General features: G+C 41.2%; 2 protein-coding genes across 10 annotated transcripts in view; one reads left to right on the top strand and one right to left on the bottom strand.

The window, feature by feature from the left end:
• The window catches only part of SNX25 (sorting nexin 25), a 117,169-nt gene extending 106,640 nt beyond the window's left edge, over window positions 1-10,529 (top strand). For all 5 annotated transcript variants that reach the window (XM_082375195.1, XM_082375192.1, XM_082375191.1 and 2 more), the window contains 6 exons: window positions 2-166; window positions 1,958-2,075; window positions 5,838-5,904; window positions 8,669-8,850; window positions 9,344-9,444; window positions 9,944-10,529. In XM_082375195.1, coding sequence (XP_082231321.1) covers window positions 2-166; window positions 1,958-2,075; window positions 5,838-5,904; window positions 8,669-8,850; window positions 9,344-9,444; window positions 9,944-10,024 — 714 coding nt within the window. In that variant the 3' untranslated portion in view covers window positions 10,025-10,529. The remainder of the gene's footprint in view (window position 1; window positions 167-1,957; window positions 2,076-5,837; window positions 5,905-8,668; window positions 8,851-9,343; window positions 9,445-9,943) is intronic.
• The window catches only part of LRP2BP (LRP2 binding protein), a 42,570-nt gene continuing 26,884 nt past the window's right edge, over window positions 8,809-24,494 (bottom strand). Inside the window, exons 9-12 of one of the 5 annotated variants that reach the window (XR_014239177.1) lie at window positions 23,104-23,278; window positions 13,396-13,508; window positions 11,122-11,167; window positions 8,809-8,870 (exon numbers count right to left, since the gene is read on the bottom strand). Coding sequence is in view for 2 of the 5 variants with exons in the window: in XM_082375363.1 (XP_082231489.1) it covers window positions 13,443-13,508; window positions 23,104-23,278 (241 nt within the window). In the remaining 3 variants the exon portion in view is untranslated. Of the gene's footprint in view, window positions 8,871-10,656; window positions 11,168-13,395; window positions 14,835-23,103; window positions 23,279-24,494 lie in introns of those variants that run through there. The other 4 variants (XR_014239179.1, XR_014239178.1, XM_082375363.1 and 1 more) reach the window with 4 other exon arrangements.

Raw genomic sequence — 24,494 nt, 5'->3', positions numbered from 1 at the left:
GAGTCTGCTTTCAGATGAAAGACTGTGTCAGAGTGAAGCACTTTATGCCTTTTTGAGCCCTTCTCCTGACTACCTCAAGGTTATCGACGTGCAGGGGAAAAAATCCACTTTTTCATTGTCCTCATTTCTGGAAAGACTCCCTCGCGACTTCTTCTCCCATCAGGAGGTGAGCTGTCTGAAGGTTGTATGTTTTTGAAGCATATTTAAGCAGACGTCTTCTGGGAGGCTGTCTGATGTGGCAGGTATTTGTGGAAGGCCTGCTACAAAGGGGGAGAAAGCAAATACCTTGAGCTACCATGGCTGTCATGTGTGGGGACAGGGTTGGTAACAAGGTAGGTGAGGGGCCTGTGGATGGAGCCCCTCTATGGGAGGTGGCCCGGGCCGGGGGCCGTCATTGCGGAGGAGTTGGCACTAATGTTGAGGTTCAGGAGAGGAGGGTGTGTTTGGGGAACAGTCAGCAGGTCTTTGGACGGGGGAGGGCTTCGGGAGTGGGGGCTGACGGAAATGAGGCCAAGAGTAGGAGGAGGGGCAAGGCCGCGCCGGGCTGAGGAGTTTAGGTTTTATCGAAGGGAATGGCAAGCCGTGTCATGTCCTGAAGCAAGATGAACCTCGCAGTGATGTGGGTGGGCGAAGGAGTGACTAGAGAGAGACTGCAGACGTTTGCGATCTCATACCTGGCCCTCGGGCTTCCCTCGGGGGCTTCTTACTTGCCTGAGGCCTGCGGCCCCTCGTTCGGCTCTCCAACAAGTTGCACGAGACCATCTCCGAAATGTGGCGTCTCCTTAGTTCAATGCCAAACGCCACTGCCTCTTCACCAGAATTGGTTTAATGAGCTTGGACAGAAGGAAGTAACCATGGAAAGGCGCGTCTGCTCTACCGCGTCCTGAGCTGGAGCAGAGCCCGCGAACCACAGAGGGTCCCCATGCCTGCCTGCCTCCCTCCTGGGCACCTCCCCGCCTCTTTCCTGCACGCCACACGTGTCACGTCTGGCCGTACTTGGCCCCTCCCCTCCGTCACCTCCCGTTTATCCCTGAACCTCTTGGGATTCACCCTGTGGCCCAGTCACTCGGGGAAACTGCTCTCTGAAGGCAGGCCAGTGGCCGACCAGCAGCCTCCTCCCGGGCTGCGGCTTCTCCAGCGCCTGCAGCGTGTGATGTCGCTGGACTTGCAGTGCAGCAGTGAGGTTGGCGGCACCCCTCCGGCCTCTGTGACTTCTCAGCCCCCTCCTCTGCTCATCACGCCCCCGAAGCCCTGTCGTTAGGCCGCTGCTTGCTCCCGCAGCTTCAGCTGCCCCCCTGCACACATCCGAACGATCTTCCTCAGCTGTCCTTCCACTGCCTAATGTCTGCACCCCTGCTGCAGCTCTTCGCCCTGCTTGGAGAAACAGCCATGTGTATACTGGCCACCGCCCCGCAGAGCTAAGGGCCTCTCAAAGTCGGGATCCACGTCACACTCGTTGGCACTAGCCTGGTGCCTGGCATAAATGAGTTTTCAACTGAAATTTGCTGATGTGCAGATCAAGAAGTGAGACTAGCTGAAGTACAGAATAAAAGCTTGAATCACAGCTTTAAAAATAACTAAATTACTTTAAATTATATATGTCTTTAAAAAAACAGTGAATTTAAAGTATTTCAAGTTAAAAAGCCTTACTTTTAAAACTCAAAATGGTTAGAAGCTGTTTTGTTATCTACGAATTCACGCCTCATTAATACAGTGACAGAGGCTTTTCAAAATTATTTTAGACCTTGAATAAGGCTTTAGGATCAAGCTATGCCCTGAGTTTGGATACACTTTGGCCTCTTTGTGAAAATGCATAGGTTTCTGCATGTAGGGAAGTTGAAAGATTGTGTGAGGTTGAACCATAAGTGCATCGTTCGGAATTGACACTGGGAGAAGGAGAACGTATCACCTTCCTTGGATGAGTGACCTGCTTCCTGTGACTTTACTGTTCCCCCAGGAGGAGGCAGAGGAGGACAGTGACCTGTCAGATTATGGTGATGACATGGACGGAAGGAAAGACTCCTTGGCTGAACCATGTTTCATGCTGATTGGGGAGATTTTTGAACTTCGAGGAAGTAAGCTTCTTTGTTACTATTCAGTGGTGTTTGCTGGTTAAGTGGTTACATACATACACACACACACACACACACACACACACACACACACACACACACACACTTAATATCCCTTTGTTCCTGAATCAGACATGTATTTATATTCATTCAGCAAATACTTTTACAGGCCAACCAGATACCAAGGTAGGATCTGAGGACACAACCTTAGGACAGATATCCCTGTACTCATGGAACTTAGGGTCCTGCTTTACCCTGCACCATGTTCCTCTGTATGCAGAAAGCTGGAATGCTTTGAATTTCTTTTTCTGTGACTTAGCATAGCCTCATTGCTTCATCACCAAAAGGTATACAAAAACTAATTTTGTGTAGCAGAGGAAGAGCGCTGTTGTTCAAGGTGAGTGTGCGGCCAGGGGCGCAGGGATGCCCAAGCCTGCTTTCAGCCTCCTCTCCTCCCGAGAGGAGCGGTCATGCGTGCAGGCGTGCGGGGATTTTGTCCCCAGGGGACATTTGGCATGTCTGGAAACATTTCCGGTGGTCACAGCTCGTGGGAGGGTGCCACTGGCATCTCGTGTGTGGGGGCCAGGGCCACTGCTACGCGTCCTCCAGCGCACAGGGCGGCCCACAGCAAAGAGCTGTCCTGTCCCAAACGACAGCAGTGCCAAGTTGAGAAATCCTACCCTAATCGTTCCTGAGGGACATGTACTTAGAAGAAACAAGAGCAAAAAGAGGGTCAAAATACTCTTTTGTTAAGACCTGCACAAGTGCCTCTCTCCCGAAGTGGTACCGGGGTGAAAGGTCAAACGGTACTTCTTGGCTTTAGTCTTGAGTCCTGAATAGGACTCTCTGCCCACCCTCACCTTCCACAGTCCCCAACCTGTAAATCACGCCGCCAGCACACTCGGTCACACCTGGAGCCTCGAGTCCTAGCCAGAGGCGTGCCAGGTGCCCAAAGGCACGGCTGAGCGCCTAGCAGAGGAAGCGCACGAGCGGAGCGAGGTCCGGCAAGGCGCAGCAGAGCTCCAGCCGGTAGCACGCTGCTCGGAGGACGTGCTGGCTCTGCCCACTTGGGTGAGCATCTTTTCCCCTGGGGCAGAGAACGTGGGCTGGGAGTTGGTCCTATACAGGAAGCCGGCTGTGCATCGCTTCTTATTTATATATCCCTTAACATGTCGCTTAAAGAATTCTTCGCAGATGAAGAAACTTCAAGTGCTGTTATCGACTTGAGCGCGTCTTTTATGTCTTTTAATCCTCGGTATCTTTACAACGATTGATCCATAGTAGGTGATCAATGACAATGCTTGGATGGATGGATGGATGGATGGATGGATGGATGGATGGATGGATGGATGAATGAATAGGCAAGAAAATTTTCAGTGCTGGGATTAATTGTTTTGGTCATTGAACTTTTTCTTCCTCTAAGCCAAATCTTAAAATAATCAGCAAACACTTTGGGAGCTTATGTTTTAGATATAGCTCCATAGGGGAAACAAAAATATCTCAGAGGTAGATTCTTCCTTCAGTGAATTTACAACATAATGGTTTCAAAAATGTAATTCACATTAAGCAATAGACACAAATTCTAAACTCCAGGCAGAGATTTATATATAAGCATGTTCATTTGAGCATAATTACAGTAAGGAAAAATTGGAACTAAGCTAAATTCAGAAATGGGTGATAGTTAAATTGAGAAATATCCACATGATGGAATATCGTCCAAGTATTAAGGATCCTTTCAGATGAAAAAGCTATAGCTGGTCCGTATTTTCGACACTTTAAGATGTATGCTGATGTTTAACTTGGTTCAGTATAGGCAGAAAAAAACAGTTCTCCCCCCCACCACCACCCCAAGTCTGGCTCCTCCTCAGTGAAGTCTGCCTATTAAATCATGACTCCTCCCCGTCTCCCACAGAGTCGGTAAGAATGAGGAAGCACCGTCTTAGCCTTTGGTCAGCGTGTTCTCTGCGACACAAAGAGATTGAGAAGGCTGGTGGATGCGTCAGAGGCCGTCAGGGCAGGAGTAGGGCTCAAAGTCCTCTCTCTGTGGTGTGCATTTCCTCCCTCATGTGCCTGCTCAGAATATTTGGGTTTGCTAGTGACTTTCCAGAGGGGAATAAATAGAACATCATTGATAATGAGATGTGACATATTTGCCATCAGCAAAATCCTAGTGTTGCTGCAGCTGCCTCCATGGCTTTGAACGAATGAGTCCTTGGAAAGAATGATGGGGCTATTCTGTGTTGGAGTGGGGACTAGGGAAGGGTAGGAAAATGTAGTGGAGTCAGGGGCATCAGTGATGGGAGAGAATCTGTAGCAGAGCCGTTTCTGGTTCCTGCTCTAGTTCAGTTTATGAAAATGGACCAGAAGTACAGCTGTTTTTAAACATTTCTAACCAGTCACTTGGCTGTCAGGCATTCTTCCTGGAGTTGCTCATGTCCTCAGACCCTCTGGGTACGAGCTACCTCTCTGCTGCCTTAGAAAGGGGGAGCGAAGTTACCATCCCTGACAGATGCTCCTCCCAGCCTGAACGCCAGCCTCAGATGGGCACGTCTGCAGTGCACCCTGAATTCCATCAAACACTTAGGGCACTTCTGAGGCATGGTCCTGACTCCAGGACTTGACTCTCACTTGAAGGATTAACACCACTGCATCTGGACACTTAGATCCATTTTTAAAGTTAGAAATGACTTGAGAATGTATTAAAGTCTAGTACCAAGTCTGTGTTAATTGTTGATTTCTGTTTGTGTGCCTTCCCTTGTACAGAGGTGTTTGTGAATTTACTCCTTTTTTTTTTTTTTTTGGTGCAGGAGCCCTGAATTCTTGGCTCCATCATAGCCAAGTCATGTGTCACTAGCTAAACATTGCAGTGGATGGAAGTGAATAAATAAACGGAATATTTGGTTTCGATTCCAATTTGCAGACCAAAAATATCCTCACAGCATTTCTTTGCCTTCTTTTGGTTTATATTCATATTCTACACTTACAACAACGTGTCGCCTAATCTAATGCTAAGAGTAAAAGTTCAGATATGTAGGACCCTTCACAAAACTCTTTCACACAAAGTATTGACATGACTGTCCAGCAAAACGAAAGCACATGCTAACACTGTCCTTGTCCAGGTGAGGTCACTGAGGCTCGGGGAAGGTGATGGTGGCCGCCTGCTCCAGGCGGTGGCGCAGGAGCGATGGGTCCACGGCTCACTCGGAGTCCTGGGGCTTCCCAGTTCCCCTTTCTTCCCCCACGGGCATAAAATATATAAAAATGCATGATCTACAAACTACAATTCAAAAGGGAGCAGTTAGACCCATCAATTTGTTAATATTTCAAAATATTTGTCAACATCTGACTACAGATGCTTCTCGTTCAGAGCCGTGTATTAGAACATTGGGTTCAACAAGCCAGGCACAAATCTAAAAGGAATTGCACTGTCTGCTAGTGGAAAACAGAGGTCAGTAGCCCGGGGACACATGAAGTGCAGTTTTAGTTCCACTTGCTAGCTCAGCTGTTGTTAGGCATTGAAAAGCTGTAAGAAGTCTTAAGTTTCCTCTCATCAGTTGCTAAGAAGAAAATGAAAGCTTATTCATTAGAGTATTCCTGGGCAGAAGTTTGCTAGGCTAGACCCAAATTCTGTGGCTATCAAAGCCCCTGACTTAGTGTCCAGATTTGGACTGAGTGACGTGGTTAAGATTTATGCTTTGTGCTGCTATGAAAATGTCACGATTGTGATAGCCTGTGGTAATGCTTTTCCTCTGATTTATATTTTAGTGTTTAAATGGGTGAGAAGAACATTAATTGCTCTCGTTCAGGTCACTTTCGGAAGAACCATCAACAAGTGAGTTGCACGAAACTAATGTTTGAATTCATGCCCTAGCCTTTGCCTCAATAGTCCAATTACATCCCCAACTCAAGGTTTTTTCGTTTCTTTTACTTTTTATTTCTGATATGATTCTAAGATTGGATAGGGAAGCAGATTTCTACAAGACTCTCTCCCCCAGAATGCACGGTGCACCAGATAACAGAAGCTTGGGCTGGCTCTGGCAGGCTGGTTGACGAGGGTCAGAAGATTGTTCTGGAAAGTTCTCTGTTGACCATGATGACTGGTTTTAATATCTTGGGTGCAGCGTTTTTATGTCACATGATGGGGATCAGTTTAAGGCTTAGACTCTGAGCCAAAATGGAAGTAGGATGAGCATCGCACGGCAGGTATTTATTTGAAGGGAAGTGCAAACCATATATTTTTTTAGAGTTGGGGTGATATTAAAATAGTAATTCCTCTTGTTAGTTGATAGCTAAGTATCCATGAGGGGTGTGTGTACCCTATAACACTATTATAAGCCATATGTGTATTCTGAATTGTATCACGTTACCCATATCCCTAAGGGTTATACTCTATGCCCAGTACCCAGTGCTTACGAGGCTGTAGCATTGTGACTTCCCCACACAAAAACTGGGAGTCAACTGCTAAAACTAAGGGGAAAAAAAATCAGTTATTTTTGTATAGCAAAATATGTTTTAAGATTAAATTGTCAGATTTTTCCAAGTGAAAGATTAATTTAGTTGTCAGATATATGTATAAGGTTAACATTATAGTTTTATCACATAAATCTTATAAAGTTTTTTGGGAAACATAATAAAGATCATATTATATTTTTATTCAGTTGCAAATAGAATATATTTTCCTTGTGGTCATAAACCAAAATTTACTTCTGTTTATTTATAAGATTTTTTAAAAAAATGGTGTTAGTGGCTTGTTTAGTTGACTTTTAGTATCGTGGGCTTTTAAGCAGAAAAATGCCCTGTTTAACTTACAGTTTCAGTCTGAGGCAAACCTCTTAACCTTAGTACCGACAGTCCTTGGATAAAGAAGTTTTCAAAATGGCCCTATTTTTCTCAGAACTCCAGACTTGCTAATTTATTTTCTTTTTCAGTTTCAGAAAATCATGCATACATTCCCTGCTCCTATTTATGATATTGGCTCTTAATTTTAAGATGAGCAGCTGTAGTTTGAGAGTGGTGAATACATCAGGCGGTTCTTGACATGGGGCTGGGGGAGGGGGACCATGTAGGGAATTTTCAGACTGTGGGTTTCAGTGGACTTTTTATCAGGTAGGGAAATTACGGAGCACCTGGCCCTGTGCTGTTTTGCCTCAGGCAGATGAGGACACATCATAAAATTAAGTAGCAGCACAATATGTGCCTCTCGCCTTGTACCAACTGTAATTTCACATCCCAGAATTGCCGCAAAAGCTTCCTCCAGTTTTGGCTAATACAAAGTCAGACCTAAATTGATAGAAGATGCTCAGGTGATGGCCTTTGGTAAAAGTCACTCACCTAATTTTAAGTTGCAAACTGAAATTTTCCTTCTTCATTTCTTCATGCAGTGCTGGTGAGTAACCCAAAGACTACAGGCAAAACAAGCTGTGTTTTTATGTAGATTTTACTTAGGCAGGCAGGTCAGCAGGTTCTCAAAGCCAAAGTCCCATTGAATTAATAAAATTATTTTATTTGATCTAGATATGAATTGCACAGTTCTAAGCAGTATTGGGAAGTTTCTTAGGAGACATGCAGTTACAAACAGGATTACCATGGTTCTAACTCACAGTGGAATTTAGACTTCATTGGTGACTAGTTACTGTGTGCAAAGTGCTGGGCTTGAAACGTCTATTTCAGATACTATTTCTGAAAACCTCACACTGTCCCTTTAAAAATCTGATTGGGAAGTCAGATTCTTAAAGGGCTTTTTGATTTATTATTCGTGAATTAAGTTTGAAACTTCAGGTCTTTCTTGCACTAATAGTCCAAGGTGATTCTGCTCCCATTTCTGCAGAGAGACTTCCCCTCCCACCTCAGCACCGCTGCTGGCTCTGTGAACGGTGCTGCTCTCTGCAGCAGTCCTGTGGTTGGCTGGAATTTGATGAAGTAGGGTTTACGGAAGACCTGGGTAACCAGATAAAAGCCACTTATTTATAACCGTGCAGGTCAAGATCTGCCCGATTTTCACTCCTGTGGGAAGGTGACGTGGCTGGATAGCAGTGTATCTTTTCCAAGTCCCCCGCTTTGTGGTGAAAGGGGGGTGTCTTTTCCCCCTCTGCCTCGTGAGCACGTGAGGTTTCCCGGTCGGACAACTCTGCCCAACGTCCTCAGCCGCAGCCGCCCCAAGGGACAACTGGTGAAGAGGCCGGGTTCTCCCCAGGACTGCCAGGGCTCAGGGAGCTCTTCACAGTCTTTAAAACGGATTGACGTTTTCAGTTTATACCACTTCATGGAGAAATTAGTATGTTAAGTACCGTGCACAGTTAAGAGTAGCTGCAAGCTTCAAACAAATCAATCTCCTCTCAGTTCTTGCTTTTCCAGATTGAAAGACACCGTGCGGCAAACATTTAGAGAATTCAGTACCAGTGAACATGTGAGCTCCAGGAACGAATGGCTAGCAGTGTTAACAAAATAAAAATAACTTTCCGAGTCAGAGTTTAAAAATCCAATTCCTAGTTTATTCATCAAACGCTTATCTTAACCTACCCATTGATAAATGCCTTGTGAGAATAGAGAATAAGATTTTTAAAAACCTCATCCAAGAAATATTCTGCTCTTGAAAGACAAATCCGGGACGCAGTGGACTGGGCCGTCAGCGAGCAGATGGTGGTCTGCTACATCGGCGCTCTCCGCGATGCTCTGTGGCCCGCTGGGAATTTGGCGCCGCCGAACACAATCCCAAGTGAAGAACAAAGCCAGGAAACAAAGCGGAGAGCACAGCAGAAGCTGCTTGAAAACATTCCAGGTGAGGCCTGGGTTCTGACCCTGAAAGTCAGATGAAAAGGGAGTGTTGATGGCCCTTCTCCTTTTTCACTTCGGAAACATTATTTACAGTGAAAAAAGTGATCATACTTTTTCCTTTTAAATCATGTCTTGTCCCTTGCTAAGAAATTATACTGAGAATCCCAATAAGAACAGTACTGGTTATAATTTAACTAGAAAAATGTTTTAGAACAGATAATAACATTTTATGCTTTAAAAACCCTGTTAAAGTACCCTATTTTGAGAGCTCAGTTTTTAATTGGGGATCCACGTATTAAAATTATAGTTTGTATAAATGCCTTATATTGAAAAATTCTAAGTTTTCTCCTTAGACATTGGAAAGAGCTGATCACTCATGTTCCTCGCGTCTCTGTGCCTTTATGTGCTGTGTGTGCATATGTCGTAGACCCTCACTGAAGGTCCATGCAGGGTGCACTTTATCATTAGCAGCGTGGAATATAAACTTAATTTTTCAGATATGCTTCAGAGCCTTGTTGGACAGCAAAATGCCCGTCATGGTATAATAAAAATATTCAACGCACTGCAAGAAACGAGAGCCAATAAACATCTGTTATATGTGAGTAATTTAAAGCCTCCCAGAGGATTCACTGTTTCTTCAGTTCTACATTTCTGTTCATATACGGGGGTAGATTTTAACTCTTTATACGCTTAATCATTCTTATTGCTTGTAACTCTGAACCCATTTTCTCTGCTTTATTTTTGTTCAGTTTGGTTAAAAAAAAATAACCCCCTGTGGGTGTGGCATCCCCCTCCTCGCCTGCTGGTTGTTTCTCTCGACTTGTGCTGTAACATTTCTGCCTGAGTGCTTGGCTTTCTTATTTCAGCAAAGCCAAGTGTTTCCCAGTAGTCTGATAATACTGTTGATGGTTAACGGACCGTGAAATAAATCAATCTGATGCTAAATGGAGTTTATAGAATACTAATTCCTTTTGAGAGTAACTTGTTCACTGAGCATGATCTCAGACTTAAAATGAGACTTTTGTCTTAGATGTAGATAGTTGAGTAAACCCTTAGAGAAAAATACTTTTTTTTTTTTTTTTTCTTTCTTGGTTCAGGTGCTGATGGAACTGCTGCTAATTGAATTGTGTCCTGAGCTGAGAACTCATTTAGATGAACTTAAAGCTTGTCAGGTTTGAGACTACACAAATAAACCACCCGAGAAATGTCTGTAATAATAGACATGAAACATTTTCCTCTTTTCCACAGAGGGCTTGACTGAGAACCATACTGATCTTTTAGATACCTCCCTCTAGTTTTATGTGAATTAAGCAGAACTGGGGGGGGGGAAACTTGATGCTGTATATTAGGCAACAGAAAAAAACACTTGTTAATTATTTTTATTTTAATATAAATCCTTTAAAGGTCAACATACTGATTGAAATATAAGTGTTAATACGTGATAAGAACCTAGGAAATATTTTAAGTATTTATGAAGTTTTGTTTTAAATGAAGAATTATGAACGTTGTACAGTTAATTTCCTCACTGAGGATTCTGAACATTCCTATATTCGTGTGTATTGAATATTGTTGTGCAATGCTTTGTGTGAAGTTATTGTGAAAATTTTATTGTCTTTATTTTTACCAAAGATTTCCCATAGTTTGAAGCATCTGAAGCAATAAAACATAAAAATGAATCATAGCGCTCTGATGTTTAAGATGCTTATATCTCAAAAAAAGCTGAAACACTTAAGGCAGTTCAGATATTTATCAAGTGCCTTTTTTGTAGAAAACATTGCACATGTAAGTACTTCCCTAAGGAAGTATAAAGTTTGTTGCCTTTCTCGAGACACAGAATGAATGTGAAAAATATGATTTTTAGTGTGAATGAGAAGAGCCAGAATTGGTGCTTGAAGTGCTGTATTAGGGAGGTGGGATAGATGGGCAGGAATGAGATGGGGAAACAAAGAGGAGGGAAGTTCCTTCAGGCTGTTCAGGACTTGATCGTGTCATCAAGTCTTGGGCACTAGTAGGGGCATTAGACGAAATCCAGGGTACAGACGTTGCTTTGTTTTTAGTAGTGGGACCATGGACAAGTCACTTAATTTTCCTGGGTTTTACCATTTATTATGCAGAGATAATGAAACACTTTCCCCTTTCTAACCCCCAGGAATATTGGAAGCAAACCAATTAAGCAGGAATTCAGTTTGAAATCCATGAAAGAAACATACTATGTATATATATATATATATATATATATTAAAGTGGTATTAATTATATCATTGTTAGATCATACCTGCTGAGTTCCTGATATGCCAGGTTCTTGATATGAAACATAAGTGCTGAAAGACAAATGATTAAAAATTAGTAAAGCAAATTTTATCTTTGATATTCTTTTAGCTACAGCTCTTTGATCCTTATTTCAAACCAAGATATTTGATACTTTCAAAAAAACTCAGAGTTGCCTATTTATATGGATAAGAATTATCCTTCACAGGGATGTAGAAAAGACATTCAGTAGAAAAGACAGTCAGAGAAGAGAAGCAGTGTGAAGTCACCAAGCCCTAGGAACTCATAGCGGTTACTAAAAGTGACCATCTTCTGCATAATTAAACCATGGCTGTTATGACTCCTCAATCCTTAAGAAGTCGTCTTGCTTTTTCATAAGTTATCAACTATAAGGACTCTTACAGAAGTTTTAATTTTTTTTTTTGAAAAAAATTAATGACCTTGAAGCTTCACCTCACTTAAAGGGTGACTCCAATCACAGGTCAAGGTGTGCACCATGGTCGGGAGTAGTGGTAGTTTGCAGGGGCTCACCTGTGCCAGGTATGCCAGCTTTATGGCAACTAGAGTCAACTGAAATTTTAAATCCTGTGTTGGGTTCACTTAGGACATTTAAGCACAGCATATTACCAAATATGACATGTCAAATTCCTACCTTTAGGATTTCTCAAACCGTGTTTTAATGGCAGTTAAAGTGGCCTTCACTTTGGGGATGTAGAGCAAGCTATGAAAAGTGCTATTACAGTCCCCATACACTGCCTTATTACATTTCTATTTTAAGATTCTTAAAGGCTTAAGGAACTGGATTGAGTGTGAAGAAGAGAATACCGTTGGGAATCTGGATCTTCAAACCACTGAAGGAATGTTCTGTGGATGGTATTAAGGAAACAAGAGCAAAAGCAAGTGGGCTTGTATTGTAGAATGATTTACGTTAGGTTTTATGAAATCTTTTAATGGGCTAGAGACATGGAAATGTTGTGACTGGGGAAGAAGAGTGAGTCTTCAGCAGAGATTTTAAAAGCAAAGGACTGGTTTTCAGGGATGATTTAAGTTTCTACTCTAAGATTTAAAGAAGTATAAGGCCTACGTTTGTCTTTAGATACAGGGAAGAAATTTCAACAAAGTGAAGTTCAAATAATATAGACAAACCAGAACATAAAACAAGAGCAAGTAGTTTTGTGCCATATAATACTTCTTTAGTGACAGGCACCTACATATTAATTGCATTTTCCCAGTGCTAAGACTAGATCTTGTAAATCACTTTGGAAAGGATGGTTGTGACTTTTAAAATTAAGCCATAACATTTACAAAGAAGGTGTTGTTCAGGTATCTTAAACATTATTTTCAATATCTGTTTCACAGATGTATATGTCTTTAGAATCTTTTGCATATGGATTCTATTTTTACTGTCGGATTTTGCCTCTGTAGATGTAACTGATAAGGAAAGCCTCTTGCTAATTTAACAGTTTAGTTATAGTTATATTGGTAGGTGATTTGAAATTTTATCTTGTTTTGAAATACACTGAGGGTTTTTAAAATGTAGAAAAGGACTTGAAGCACAGAGAAACATCTTGTTTCAATTGATTACCAGAAACGTAACAGTTTTACTCATTAAGATGTTTATGGAAAGGCAAGATTGTAAGCAATTTCTTAAACCCACTTATTTTGAAATTTAGATTTTTAATTTTCAATTTGGAATTTTCTATTTTAGAAGTCTTCGATGACTGAAATAAAATTAAAAGTTATTCAAAATTCACAACACTAAGGATTAAAGAAATTTAAAGAATTAAACTTAAGTTTGTTTTAATAAGTTTGTAGCATTTATACTTCTGAAGTTATTAAAGCTAAGATTACACTAAGTCTTTCAGGACACTATTTAAGAAAGGAAAAAAATACTAGCTTTATGGAATGGTTTTCAATATTTGACATGGTTTTGGTCAGTCACTAGCCTAACAGCTGGATCTTTGAGGACTCTTCCTGCAGTTCAATCCTGTAGCTACGTTTCAAGTTGCAACATTTTACAGATTCAACAGGGGTTGGATAGGGAGGGTGGGAGGGAGGGAGGTGCAAGAGGGAGGAGATATGGGGATATATGTATACGTATAGCTGATTCACTTTGTTATACAGCAGAAACTAACACACCATTGTAAAGCAATTATATTCCAATAAAGCTGTTAAAAAAAAAAAAATGAAGGTAACCTGTCATCAGTAAAATACCCAGGATAATGTAATGTGGGAGAGAGAAAACAAACATAGCTATTATAAAAATTATAAAAATACACACATCCTAAGGTGTTAGAATCGATGAACTTTGTTGAAATACATTGTAGTCTAAATTCTTTGACGAATAAGTAAAGTGTGAAGTTCATCTGCCAATGAAGGATTCAGACGACATGCCTTAAAAATCAAAGAAAAAGTTTAGACATATTTTGAATTGTTGGATCTTTTGTTTTTAAGAAATAGAGTACAATGATTTAAGGGAATTCTGTAGTTAGCGATACATTTCTATTCTGATTTCTTAATTAGGGAGATTCAAGGTAACCTATGCAAAGTATTAATAGATCATAACTAAAAATAACCATGCTATTATCCTTTGGGAGAGAAAATTCTCAGTGCCAAAAATAATGGATTTACACATTGATAGTATTCTAAGTTATGAATTATCAAAATAAGTAAAATAGAAAGCATTAACATTTGGCCTCAAACCTGTTATGTGAATAGCAGCATGTATAATTTTTTAAACATACGATTTTGTTATGCCTAAATTAGCAATAAGGTGCATAATTTCATAGTATGTCAGGAATTTGAAAGACACAAGTTACCTCATCCAGACCTTACTCCATGCAGAAATTGTCCCTTTTAGTACCCATGACAGTTGGTTACCAGATATTTGCTTGGTTGCTTCTAGTGGCAAGAAGTCAGCACCTTGGCTTCTGCACACGGCCCCCCAAGCTGAGGTGTGGGCACAGCCATTTCACACTAGGTTCAAGGCCTCTACATGTGGCACCCTATGAGCAAGTCAAACTAGACTAAGCACAAAGGGAAAAGGACTGGGACTTACACCATTGGTTCTCCTGGTTCTCAGGCCTTCAGACTCAGACGGGAACTAAACCACCAGCTTTTCTGAGTCTTGCAGCTTGCAGATGACAGATGGTCTCTGCAGTCTCCATAATCATATACAAATTAGTATATACAGGGGAAGAGGATAAGATGGCGGACTAGAAGGACCTGAGCTCACCTCCTCTCACAAAAACACCAAAATCACAACTAACTGCTGAACAAGCATTGAAAAAAAAGGACTAGAACCTACCAAAAAAGATATTCTACTTCCCAAAACAAAGAATCCACAACAAGACGGTAGGAGGGTTGCTTTCACAATCAAATCCCATATCCGCTGGGTAGGTGACCCACAAACTGGAAAATAATTATATTGTTAGGTTCTCCCATAGGAGTGAGAGTTCTGAGCCCCCATGTCAGGCTCCAGTGGTCTGGCATCAGGAGGAGGAACCCCCAGAGCATTTGGCCTTGAAGGCCAGCAGGACTTGATCGCAGGAGCTCCAGAGGACTGGGGGAAACAGAAACACCACTCTTGGAGGGTGCACACAAGGTGTCATGTGTACCAGGACCCAGGGGAAAAAGGAGTGACTTAATAGAAGCCTAGGCCAGACCTACCTGCTGGTCTTGGAGGGTCTCCTGGGGGAGGTGGAGAGCAGCTGTGGCTCACTGCGGGGACAAGGACACTGGTGGCAGAGGTACTGGGGAGTACTCATCAGCATGAGGTGTCCTGGAGGCTGCCATTGCGACACTAAGACCTGGCCCCACCCAACAGCCCAAGGCTCCAGTGCTGGGAAACCTTAGGCCAAACTACCAACAGGGCAGGAGCACAGCCCCACCCATCAGCAGACAGGTTGCTTAAAGTCTTCCTGAGCCCACAGCTGCCTCAATACACCCCTGCCCACCAAAGGGACAAGACCCAGCTCCACCCACCACTGAGCAAGCATCAGTCCCTCCCACCAGGAAGCCTGCACAAGCCTGTTAGATCAGCCTCACTCACCAGGGGGACAGACACTACAAGCAAGAGGAACTACAATCCTGTAGCCTGTGGGACGGCAAACACAGAAAGTTAGATAAAATGAGATGGCAGAGGAATATGTTCCAGAGGAAGGAACAAGATAAGCCCCCAGAAGAACAACTAAGTAAACTGGAGATAGGCAATCTACCTGAAAAAGAATTCAGAGTAATGAAGTAAAGATGATCCAAGGTCTCAGAAAAAGAATGGAGGCACAGACCAAGAAGCTACAAGAAATGTTTAACAAGGAGCAAGAAGATGTAAGGAACAAACAGTTGGACAATACAATAACTGAAATGAAAAATACACTAGAAGGAATAGCAGAATAACAGGCAGGAGAACAGATAAGTGAGCTGGAAGACAGAGTGGTGGAAATCACTGCCACGGAACAGAATAAAGAAAAAAGAATGAAAAGAAAGCAGGACAGTCAAGAGACCTCTGGGACAACATTAAACACACCAACATTTGCATTATAGGGGCCACAGAAGGATGAGAGAGAGAGAAAGGGCCTGAAAAAATATTTGAAGAGATAGTAACTGAAAATTTCCCTAACATGGGAAAGGAAACGGTCACCCAAGTCCAGGAAGTGCAGAGAGTCCCATACAGGATAAACCCAAGGAGGAACATGTCGAGACACATTAATCAAATTGACAAAAGGTAAAGACAAAATATTAAAAGCAACAAGGGAAAAGCAACAAATAACATACAAGGGAATCCCTATACAGTTATCAGCTGGTTTTTTAGCAGAAACTGCAGGCCAGAAGGGAGTGGCACAATATATTTAAAATGATGAAAGGGAAAAACCTACAACCAAGAATACCCAGCAAGGCTCTTGTTGAGATTTGGAGAAATCAAAAGCTTTACAGACAAGCAAAAGCTAAGAGAATTTAGCACCACCAAACCAGCTTTACAACAAATGCTCCAGGAACTTCTCCAGGTGGAAAAGAAAAGCCTACAACTAGAAACAAGAAAATTACAAATGGGAAAGCTCACCAGTAAAGGCAAACATACAGTAAACATAGGAAATTATCCACACACAAATATATCGAAACCAGCAATCATGAGGAGAGTACAAATGCAGGATATTGGAAATGCATTTGAAATTAAGAGACCAGCAACTTAAAACAATCTTGTATATATATAGCCTGCTATATCAAAACCTCATGGTAACTGCAAACCAAAAATGTACAATAGATAAACAGGCAAAAAAGAAAAAGAAATCCAAACACAACACTAAAGTAGTCGTCAAATCACAAGAGAAGGGAACAAAAGAGGAAGGGAAGAAAAAAGACCTACAGAAACGAATCCAAAACAATTAACAAAATGGCAATAAGAACATACATATCGGTCATTACCTTAAATGTAAATGGATTAAATGCTCCAACCAAAAGACACAGACTGACTGAATGGATACAAAAACAAGACCCATATATATGCTCTCTACAAAAGACCCACTTCAGATCTAGGGACACATACAGACTGAAAGTGAGGGGATGGAAAAAGATATTCCATGCAAATGGAAAGCAAAAGAAAGCTGGAGTAGCAATTCTCATCTCAGACAAAATTGATTTTAAAATAAAGACTGTTACAAGAGACAAAGAAGGACACTACATAATGATCAAGGGATCAATCCAAGAAGACATAAAAATTATATATGCACCCAACACAGGTGCACTTCAATATGTAAGGCAAATGCTAACAGCCATAAAAGGAGAAATTGACAGTAACAATAATAGTGGGAGACTTTAACACGCCACTTACCTCAATGGACAGATCATCCAGACAGAAAATCAGTAAGGAAACACAGGCCTTAAATGATGCATTAGACCAGATGAACTTAGCTGATATTTACAGAACAATCCATCTGAAAGCAGCAGAATACACATTCTTTTCAAGTGCACATGGAAAATTATCCAGGATAGATCACATGCTGAGCCATAGAGCGAGCCTCAGTAAATTTAAGAAAATTGAAATCAAGCATCTTTTCTGACCACAGTGCTATGAGATTAGAAATCAACTACAAGAATTAAACTGTAAAAAGCACAAACGTGTGGAGGCTAAACAATATGCTACTAAACAACCAATGAATCACTGAAGAAATCAAAGAGGAAATCAAAAAATACCTAGAGACAAATGAAAAAACACAATGATTCAACCCTATGGGACTCAGCAAAAGCAGGTCTAAGAGAGAAGTTTATAGCAATACAGTCTTACCTCAGGAAACAAGAAAAATCCCCAATAAACAACCTAACCTTACACCTAAAGCAACTAGAGAAAAAGAACAAACAAAACCCAAAGTTAGCAGAAGGAAAGAAATCATAAAGATCAGATCAAAACTAAATGAAGTAGAAATGAACAAGAGAAAAGATCAATGAAACTGAAAGCTGGTTCTTTGAAAAGATAAACAACACTGATAAGCCTTTAGCCAGACTCATCAAGAAAAAAAGGGAAAGGGCTCAAATCAATAAAATTAGAAATTAAAAAGGAGAAGTTACAACTGGCACCACAGAAATACATAGGATCATAAGAAACTACTTACTACAAGCAACTTTATGCCAATAAAATGGCAACCTAGAAGAAATGAACAAATTCTTGGGAAGGTACAATCTCTCAAAACTGAACCAGGAAGAAATAAAAAATATGAACAGACCAATTACAAGTACTGAAATTGAAACTGATTAAAAAACTCCCAACAAACAAAAATCCAGGACCAGATGTTCTCACAGGTGAATTCTATCAAACATTTAGAGAAGAGTTAACACCTATCCTTCTGAAACTATTTCAAAAAATTTCAGAGGAAGGAATACTCCCAAACTCATTCTATGAGGCCACCATCACCCTGATACCAAAACCAGACAAAGATACCACAAGAAAAGAAAATTACAGGCCAATATCACCAATGAACATAGATGCAAAAATCCTCAACAAAATACTAGCAAACAGAATCCAAGAACACTTTAAAAGGATCATACACCATGATCAACTGGGATTTATCCCAGGGATGCAAGGATTTTTCAATATCTGCAAATCAGTGTGATACACCATGTTAATAAATTGAATAAAAACCGTATGATCATTTTAATAGATGCAGAAAAAGCTTTTGACAAAATTCAACACCCATTTATGACAAAACCTGTTCAGAAAGTGGGCATAGAGGGAACCTACCTCAACATAATGAAGGCCATATATGACAAACCCACAGCTAACATCATACTCAGTGGTGAAAAGCTGAAAGCATTCCCTCTAAGATCAAGAACAAGACAAGGATGTCCACTCTTGCCACTTTTATTCAACATAATTTTGGAAGTCCTAGCCACAGCAATCAGAGAAGAAAAAGAAATAAAAGGAATCCAAATTGGAAAAGAAGTAAAACTGTCACTGTTTGCAGATGACATGATACTATACGTAGAAAATCCTAAAGATGCTACCAGAAAACTACTAGAGCTCATCAATGAATTTGGCAAAGTTGCAGGATACAAAATACAGAGAAATCTCTTGCATTCCTACACACTAACAATGAAAGATCAGAAAGAGAAATTAAGGAAACAATCCCATTTACCACTGAATCAAAAAGAATAAAATACCCAGAAATAACCTAGCTAAGTAGGCAAAAGACCTATACTCCGAAAACTGTAAGACACTGATGAAAGAAATCAAAGATGACACAAACAGGAGATATACCATGCTTTTGGATTGAAAGAATCAATATTGTCAAAATGATTATACTGCCCAAGCCAATCTACAGATTCAATGCAATCCCTATCAAATTACCAATGGCATTTTTCACAGAACTAGAACAAAAAATGTTTAAATTTTTATGGAAACCCAAAAGACCCTAAATAGCCAAAGCAATCTTGAGAAAGAAAAACAGAGCTGGAGGAATCAGGCTCCCTGACTTCAGACTACAGTATAAAGCTGCAGTATGGTGCTGGCACAAAGACAGACTTGCAGATCAGTGGGACAGGATAGAAAGCCCAGAAGTAAACCCAAGCACCTGTGGTCAATTAATTTACAACAAAGAAGGCAAGAATATACAATAGAGAAAAGACAGTCTCTTCAATAAGTGGTGCTGGGGAAAGTGGACAGCTACATGTAAAAGAATGAAATTAGAACACTCCCTAACACCATACACAAAAATAAACTCAAAATGGATTAGAGACCTAAATGTAAGACTGGATACTATAAAAGTCATAGAGGAAAACATAGGCAGAACACTCTTTGACATAAATCACAATATCTTTTTGGTTCCACCTCCTAGAGTAATGAAAATACAAACAAAAATAAACAACTGGAATGCTAATTAAACTTAAAAGCTTTCGCACAGCAAAGGAAACCATAAACAAAATGAAAAGACAACCCACAGAAAGAGAGAATATTTATTCCCTTGTTGGTTGCATCATTTGTAATCTCCAAAATATATTGGGTTGGCCAAAAAATTCATTTGGGTTTTTCCATAAGATGTTATGGGAAAATCCGAATGAACTTTTTGGCCAACCCAATACAAAATAATTGCACTCATGCAGCTCAATATATTAAAAAACCACCCAATCAAAAAATGGGCAGTGGGCTTCCCTGGTGGCACAGTGGTTGAGAATCTGCCTGCCAATGCAGGGGACACGGGTTCGAGCCCTGGTCTGGGAAGATCCCACATGCCGCGGAGCAACTGGGCCCATGAGCCACAATGACTGAGCCTGCGCGTCTGGAGCCTGTGCTCCGCAACAGGAGAGGCCACGATAGTGAGAGGCCCGCGCACCGCAATGAAGAGTGGCCCCCGCTTGCCACAACTAGAGAAAGCCCTCGCACAGAAATGAAGACCCAACACAGCCATAAATAAATAAATTAAAAAAAAAGTCACTTGAGGATTTGCCTTTAAAAAAAAATGGGCAGAAGATCTAAGACAGACAGATGGCCAAAAAGCACATGAAAAGATGCTCAACATGGCTGATTAGAGAAATACAAATCAAAATTACAATGAGGTATCGCCTAACATCCGTCAGAATGGCCATCATTAAAAAGTCTACAAGTAACAAATACTGGAGAGCGTGTGGAGAAGAGGGAACCCTCCTACACGGTTGGGGGGAATGTAAATTGGTGCAGCCACTATGGAAAACAGTATGAAGGTTCCTCAAAAAGCTAAAAATAGAGCTGCCATGTGATCCTGCAATCCCACTCCTGGGCATATATCCAGAGAAAACCATAATTCATAAAGACACATGCCCCCTAGTGTTCACAGCAGCACTATTCACAATAGCCAAGACATGGAAACAGCCTAAATGTCCATTGACAGATGAATGGATAAAGAAGACGTGGTACTTTAGTTGCTGCAACAAAGAGTAGCCCCCGCTCGCCGCTGCAGCTAGAGAAAGCCCACGCACAGCAACAAAGACCCAACGCAGCCAAAAATAAATAAATAATTTTAAAAAAAACAAAAGATACATGTATAACTAAATCACTTTGCTGTCCACATGAAACCAACAACATTGTAAATCAACTATACTCCAATATAAAAAAAATTTTTTTATGTCACCACCTTGGGCTTTCCTGGTGGTACAGTGCTTAAGAATCTGCCTGCCAATGCAGGGGACACGGGTTCAAGCCCTGGTCTGGGAAGATCCCACATGCCACAGAGCAACAAAGCCCGTGTGCCACAATTACTGAGCCTGCACTTTAGAGCCCACGAGCCACAACTAATGAAGCCTGTGCGCCTAGAGCCTGTGCTCCACAACAAGAGAAGCCACCGCAGTGAGAAGCCCGCGCACCGCAACGAAGAGTAGCCCCCGCTCGCCACAACTAGAGAAAGCCCACGTGCAGCAACAAAGACCCAACGCTGCCAAAAATAAATAAAATTGAATAAAAAAAAAGTCACCACCTTTAGGAAACAGAAACTAAGGTTTTACCTATAAACAGTTGTTTTAGAAGATTCTTTGTATTAAGCTAAAATCCCCCACCCCCAACCCTTTAGAATCGGGGACTGTTCCTAGGAGGACATGCATTGCTGGTTTCCTGGAAACTGAGAGGCAGAGGAGTGGCAGAGCTGAGACCAGGCCTGGGGCTCCTGACTTTCAGCCCAGGGTCTCTTCATCTGCGGCCTTATCTTTCCTGTAACATACTGCCGTGGGCAGTCATTCTCCCTCCCCTACAGTGCCTCTTTTGTAGGACAGCCTTTCAGTCTGATGAAGACCACTAGCAGAAGCCCCTCAAGTCTTTTCTCTGAGTAAAATACTCAGAGTTTGTTATTGTGCCTCATCTGACATGATTCCAGATCCTTCACTGGCTTACTTTTAAAATGGAGAAAACTTAGAGGAAGTTATCTCCCATAAAATCCAGTGGCCAAAATTGAGTAATGGGGCTGTATTATCTCCCACCATAAGGAAAATAGTTTTAAAATTGTAATCTGTTTATTATGCTCTTTTATTTAGGATGAACATATACCACATTTCAGGATATTTTTCACCCAGAGCTCTCGGCTTATGTTTACTTGGAAAGGGTACCAAGGATAGCATAGAATCTGAAATTGACTTGGTTTGGAAATTGGTATAATATACAGAACATTTAGATTAAACAAAGACAGCTGTTATTCATACTAATGGTGTAATGGTAAATATCTCAAAGGTCAAGTTGTATTTTTTTTTTTTTTTTTGGCTGTGCTGGGTCTTCGTTGCTGCGGATGGGCTTTAGTTGCGTCGAGCTGGGGCTGCTCTTCTTTCCTGTATGTGGGCTTCTTATTGCGGTGGCTTCTCTTGTTTTAGAGCTCAAGCTCTAGGCCCGCGGGCTTCAGTAGTTGTGGCTCACGGGCTCTAGACTGCAGGCTCTAGAGCGCAGGCTCAGTTGCTCCGCGGCATGTGGGATCTTCCCGGACCAGGGCTCGAACCCATGTCCCCTGCAGTGGCAGGTGGATTCTTAACCACTGCACCACCAGGGAAGCCCCAGGTCAGTTGTATTTTTGTACTGTGTTCCTATAATTGTGTTGGTATGGGTTTAATACTCTGGAAATTTTAGATTTCCAATAAAATAATTTAGGTTCCAAACTTGCCTACAGATTGGAACCCCCTGGGGAGCTTAAACAAATCTTCTTGTGTCCCATTCTGGGAGATGGTGATTTAATTTTTCTGAAATAAGGCCTGGGCTTTAGGAATTCTTAAGAGATTCCCCATGTGATTCTAATATGCAAATAATTTTGAGAACCACTGCTGTAATGTGATCAGATTTAGGCAAGGGACTTAGAAAATTGTTCCTTGCCTTGTTCCCTGCTCCAGCTTCAACAATTTGGCAATGCGTGAAATTTTATGATCTAATTCTCATTTGGACTTATGGATGTCATGGACCTAGGGTGTGCAATTTTTTTTTTTCTCTTTTAAAAAAAACTTGCAGTTACTATTCATGATTCCCTTTCACAATCCCTCTTTTCAACAGTTTTCAACACTTTTCAACAGTTGATTTTAGATGTGAAATCCATTCGGTATCTAAATAAACTGATCACATGGATTAAAACATGAAAAGGCTTATTTTAACTGGGTACCTCAAATTCATGAATTTCCACCTAAGTGTGGTAGATGTCATGCAAAAAGAAACCTTAATGAAATGTACTCTAATGTACTAGAATGAAATAGAGATTCACACTTTTTCTGGGTGAAAGAAGGCATGCACGTTCTGGGTTTAAGGTCTTGGTGCTGGGCCTTAGGCGGCAGACAGTGAAATAGAATAATTTGCATCAAAAATAGAAATTTTACCATCTGTGCTTAATTATTAAAAAGAATGACAGAATTGTTTGCAAACAAGCTGCATGTCTGACAACCGCTTAGTAGAACAGAGGTTATCTGCACAATAAGTAGGAAAAAAACACTGATTTAAAAAGATGTCCAAGTCTCAACTAAAAACCCAGAAATTTCTATTGAGTCAATTTATATTTGTTGTCAGGCTTACTTTAGAATAATAGTGTTTAGCTGTTGCTTCATCCTTTGTGATACCCAAGCCAAGCTGCAGACACCGTGCGTGGTAGAAAGAGGCCATGGCCATGCCTCTGCTGATGAATTCTGGGAGACAGTCCGTGACCTGGGCTATCATGGGGATGTCATGAATCTCATCGTAGTCAGCAATCCTGTTACAACATCCAGTTGTGAAATTAAAAACAGTATCAGTTACAGTTTACATTTTTATAAACATGCCCAGAAATTGTCCATGTGCCCCAAGTGGTTTCTCTATTATTTCTACCAGTTTGAGAACAAAATTGTTTGCTCTGTGGTGAAGGGTAAATAGAACAGTCAACTAACACCAGAAGAAGAGGAACTAACTACAGTGGTTACTATATGGCTTCCTAGGATTATACTGGTCAGGCTTAATAACCACTAAAAAACATTAAGTTTAAAATATTATAAGAACTCTTATCACTTTGCAGATTTAAACAATGGGGGAAAAGCATTTTTCTCTCTCTTTGGGTATTTAAACATCAACCTTGAATTTGGACTTTAGTCACACAGGACCAGAAAACACATTAAGAAACTTGCACATCTATGATAATGGGCAATAAAAAGTCCTTTTCTATAACCCAGATACAGAGATGGAGAACTATACGAAAACAAGTCAACTCCACGTCAGCCGTAATACTGTGGGAAACAGGAACATGGACAATAATGGAAAGCTCCAACAATGTTTAAAGAACTGTTTGAAGTCTTAGTTTTAACCATATGGGCACCTGGGGATTTGAGACAGCAGAGACCATACCTTTAAGTGGCCTGCTGCCTGGAGGCCACGATGGTGGGGAGGAGAGGGTAAAAGCAATCCCTGCATCCTCCAGTGTGGATGTCTGCCTCACACTGGGCTCGGGGAGAGGGGAGCCTGTGGGCTCCGTGGGAAGGGCATTATTGGGAAGGAAATGGCAGCATGGCCTTATAGCCATTCTAGAGGACACCCAGGTCTGTTGCATTTGTACATTGTGGGTAAATGCAGGAAAGTACACGGCCTCAGAGAAAAGAAATTTCGATATACTTTATGTTAGTGTTGGAGTCTTTTAACCATTCTTATTGTACAGTCCTCATCAAGCTATATTGCAATTGTGCAGTTATAGAACCTATGGCTAAGGGTGTAGGAAAAAAGTTTAATATTTCTCATGTGCCAAGCTGTGTTAAACACTTTATATTCCCTATTTTTTTTTTAAATCAAGAAGAAAATACTTCCGCAGGATTACAAAAGAACAATTGATGCCCCAAAAGTTAAACTTGTGTAAGATTACTTAGCTGGTATACAGAGCAAATAGCACTGAAGTTCTGCAGACTAATAGATGTACTATCCAATATGGTAGCCATGAGCTACGTGTG

This window comes from Balaenoptera borealis (assembly GCF_965194805.1).
Source record: "Balaenoptera borealis genome assembly, chromosome: 21".
Taxonomy (NCBI): domain Eukaryota; kingdom Metazoa; phylum Chordata; class Mammalia; order Artiodactyla; family Balaenopteridae; genus Balaenoptera; species Balaenoptera borealis.
Note: the sequence above shows the minus strand (reverse complement) of the source record. Positions and strands in the feature narration are given on the sequence as shown.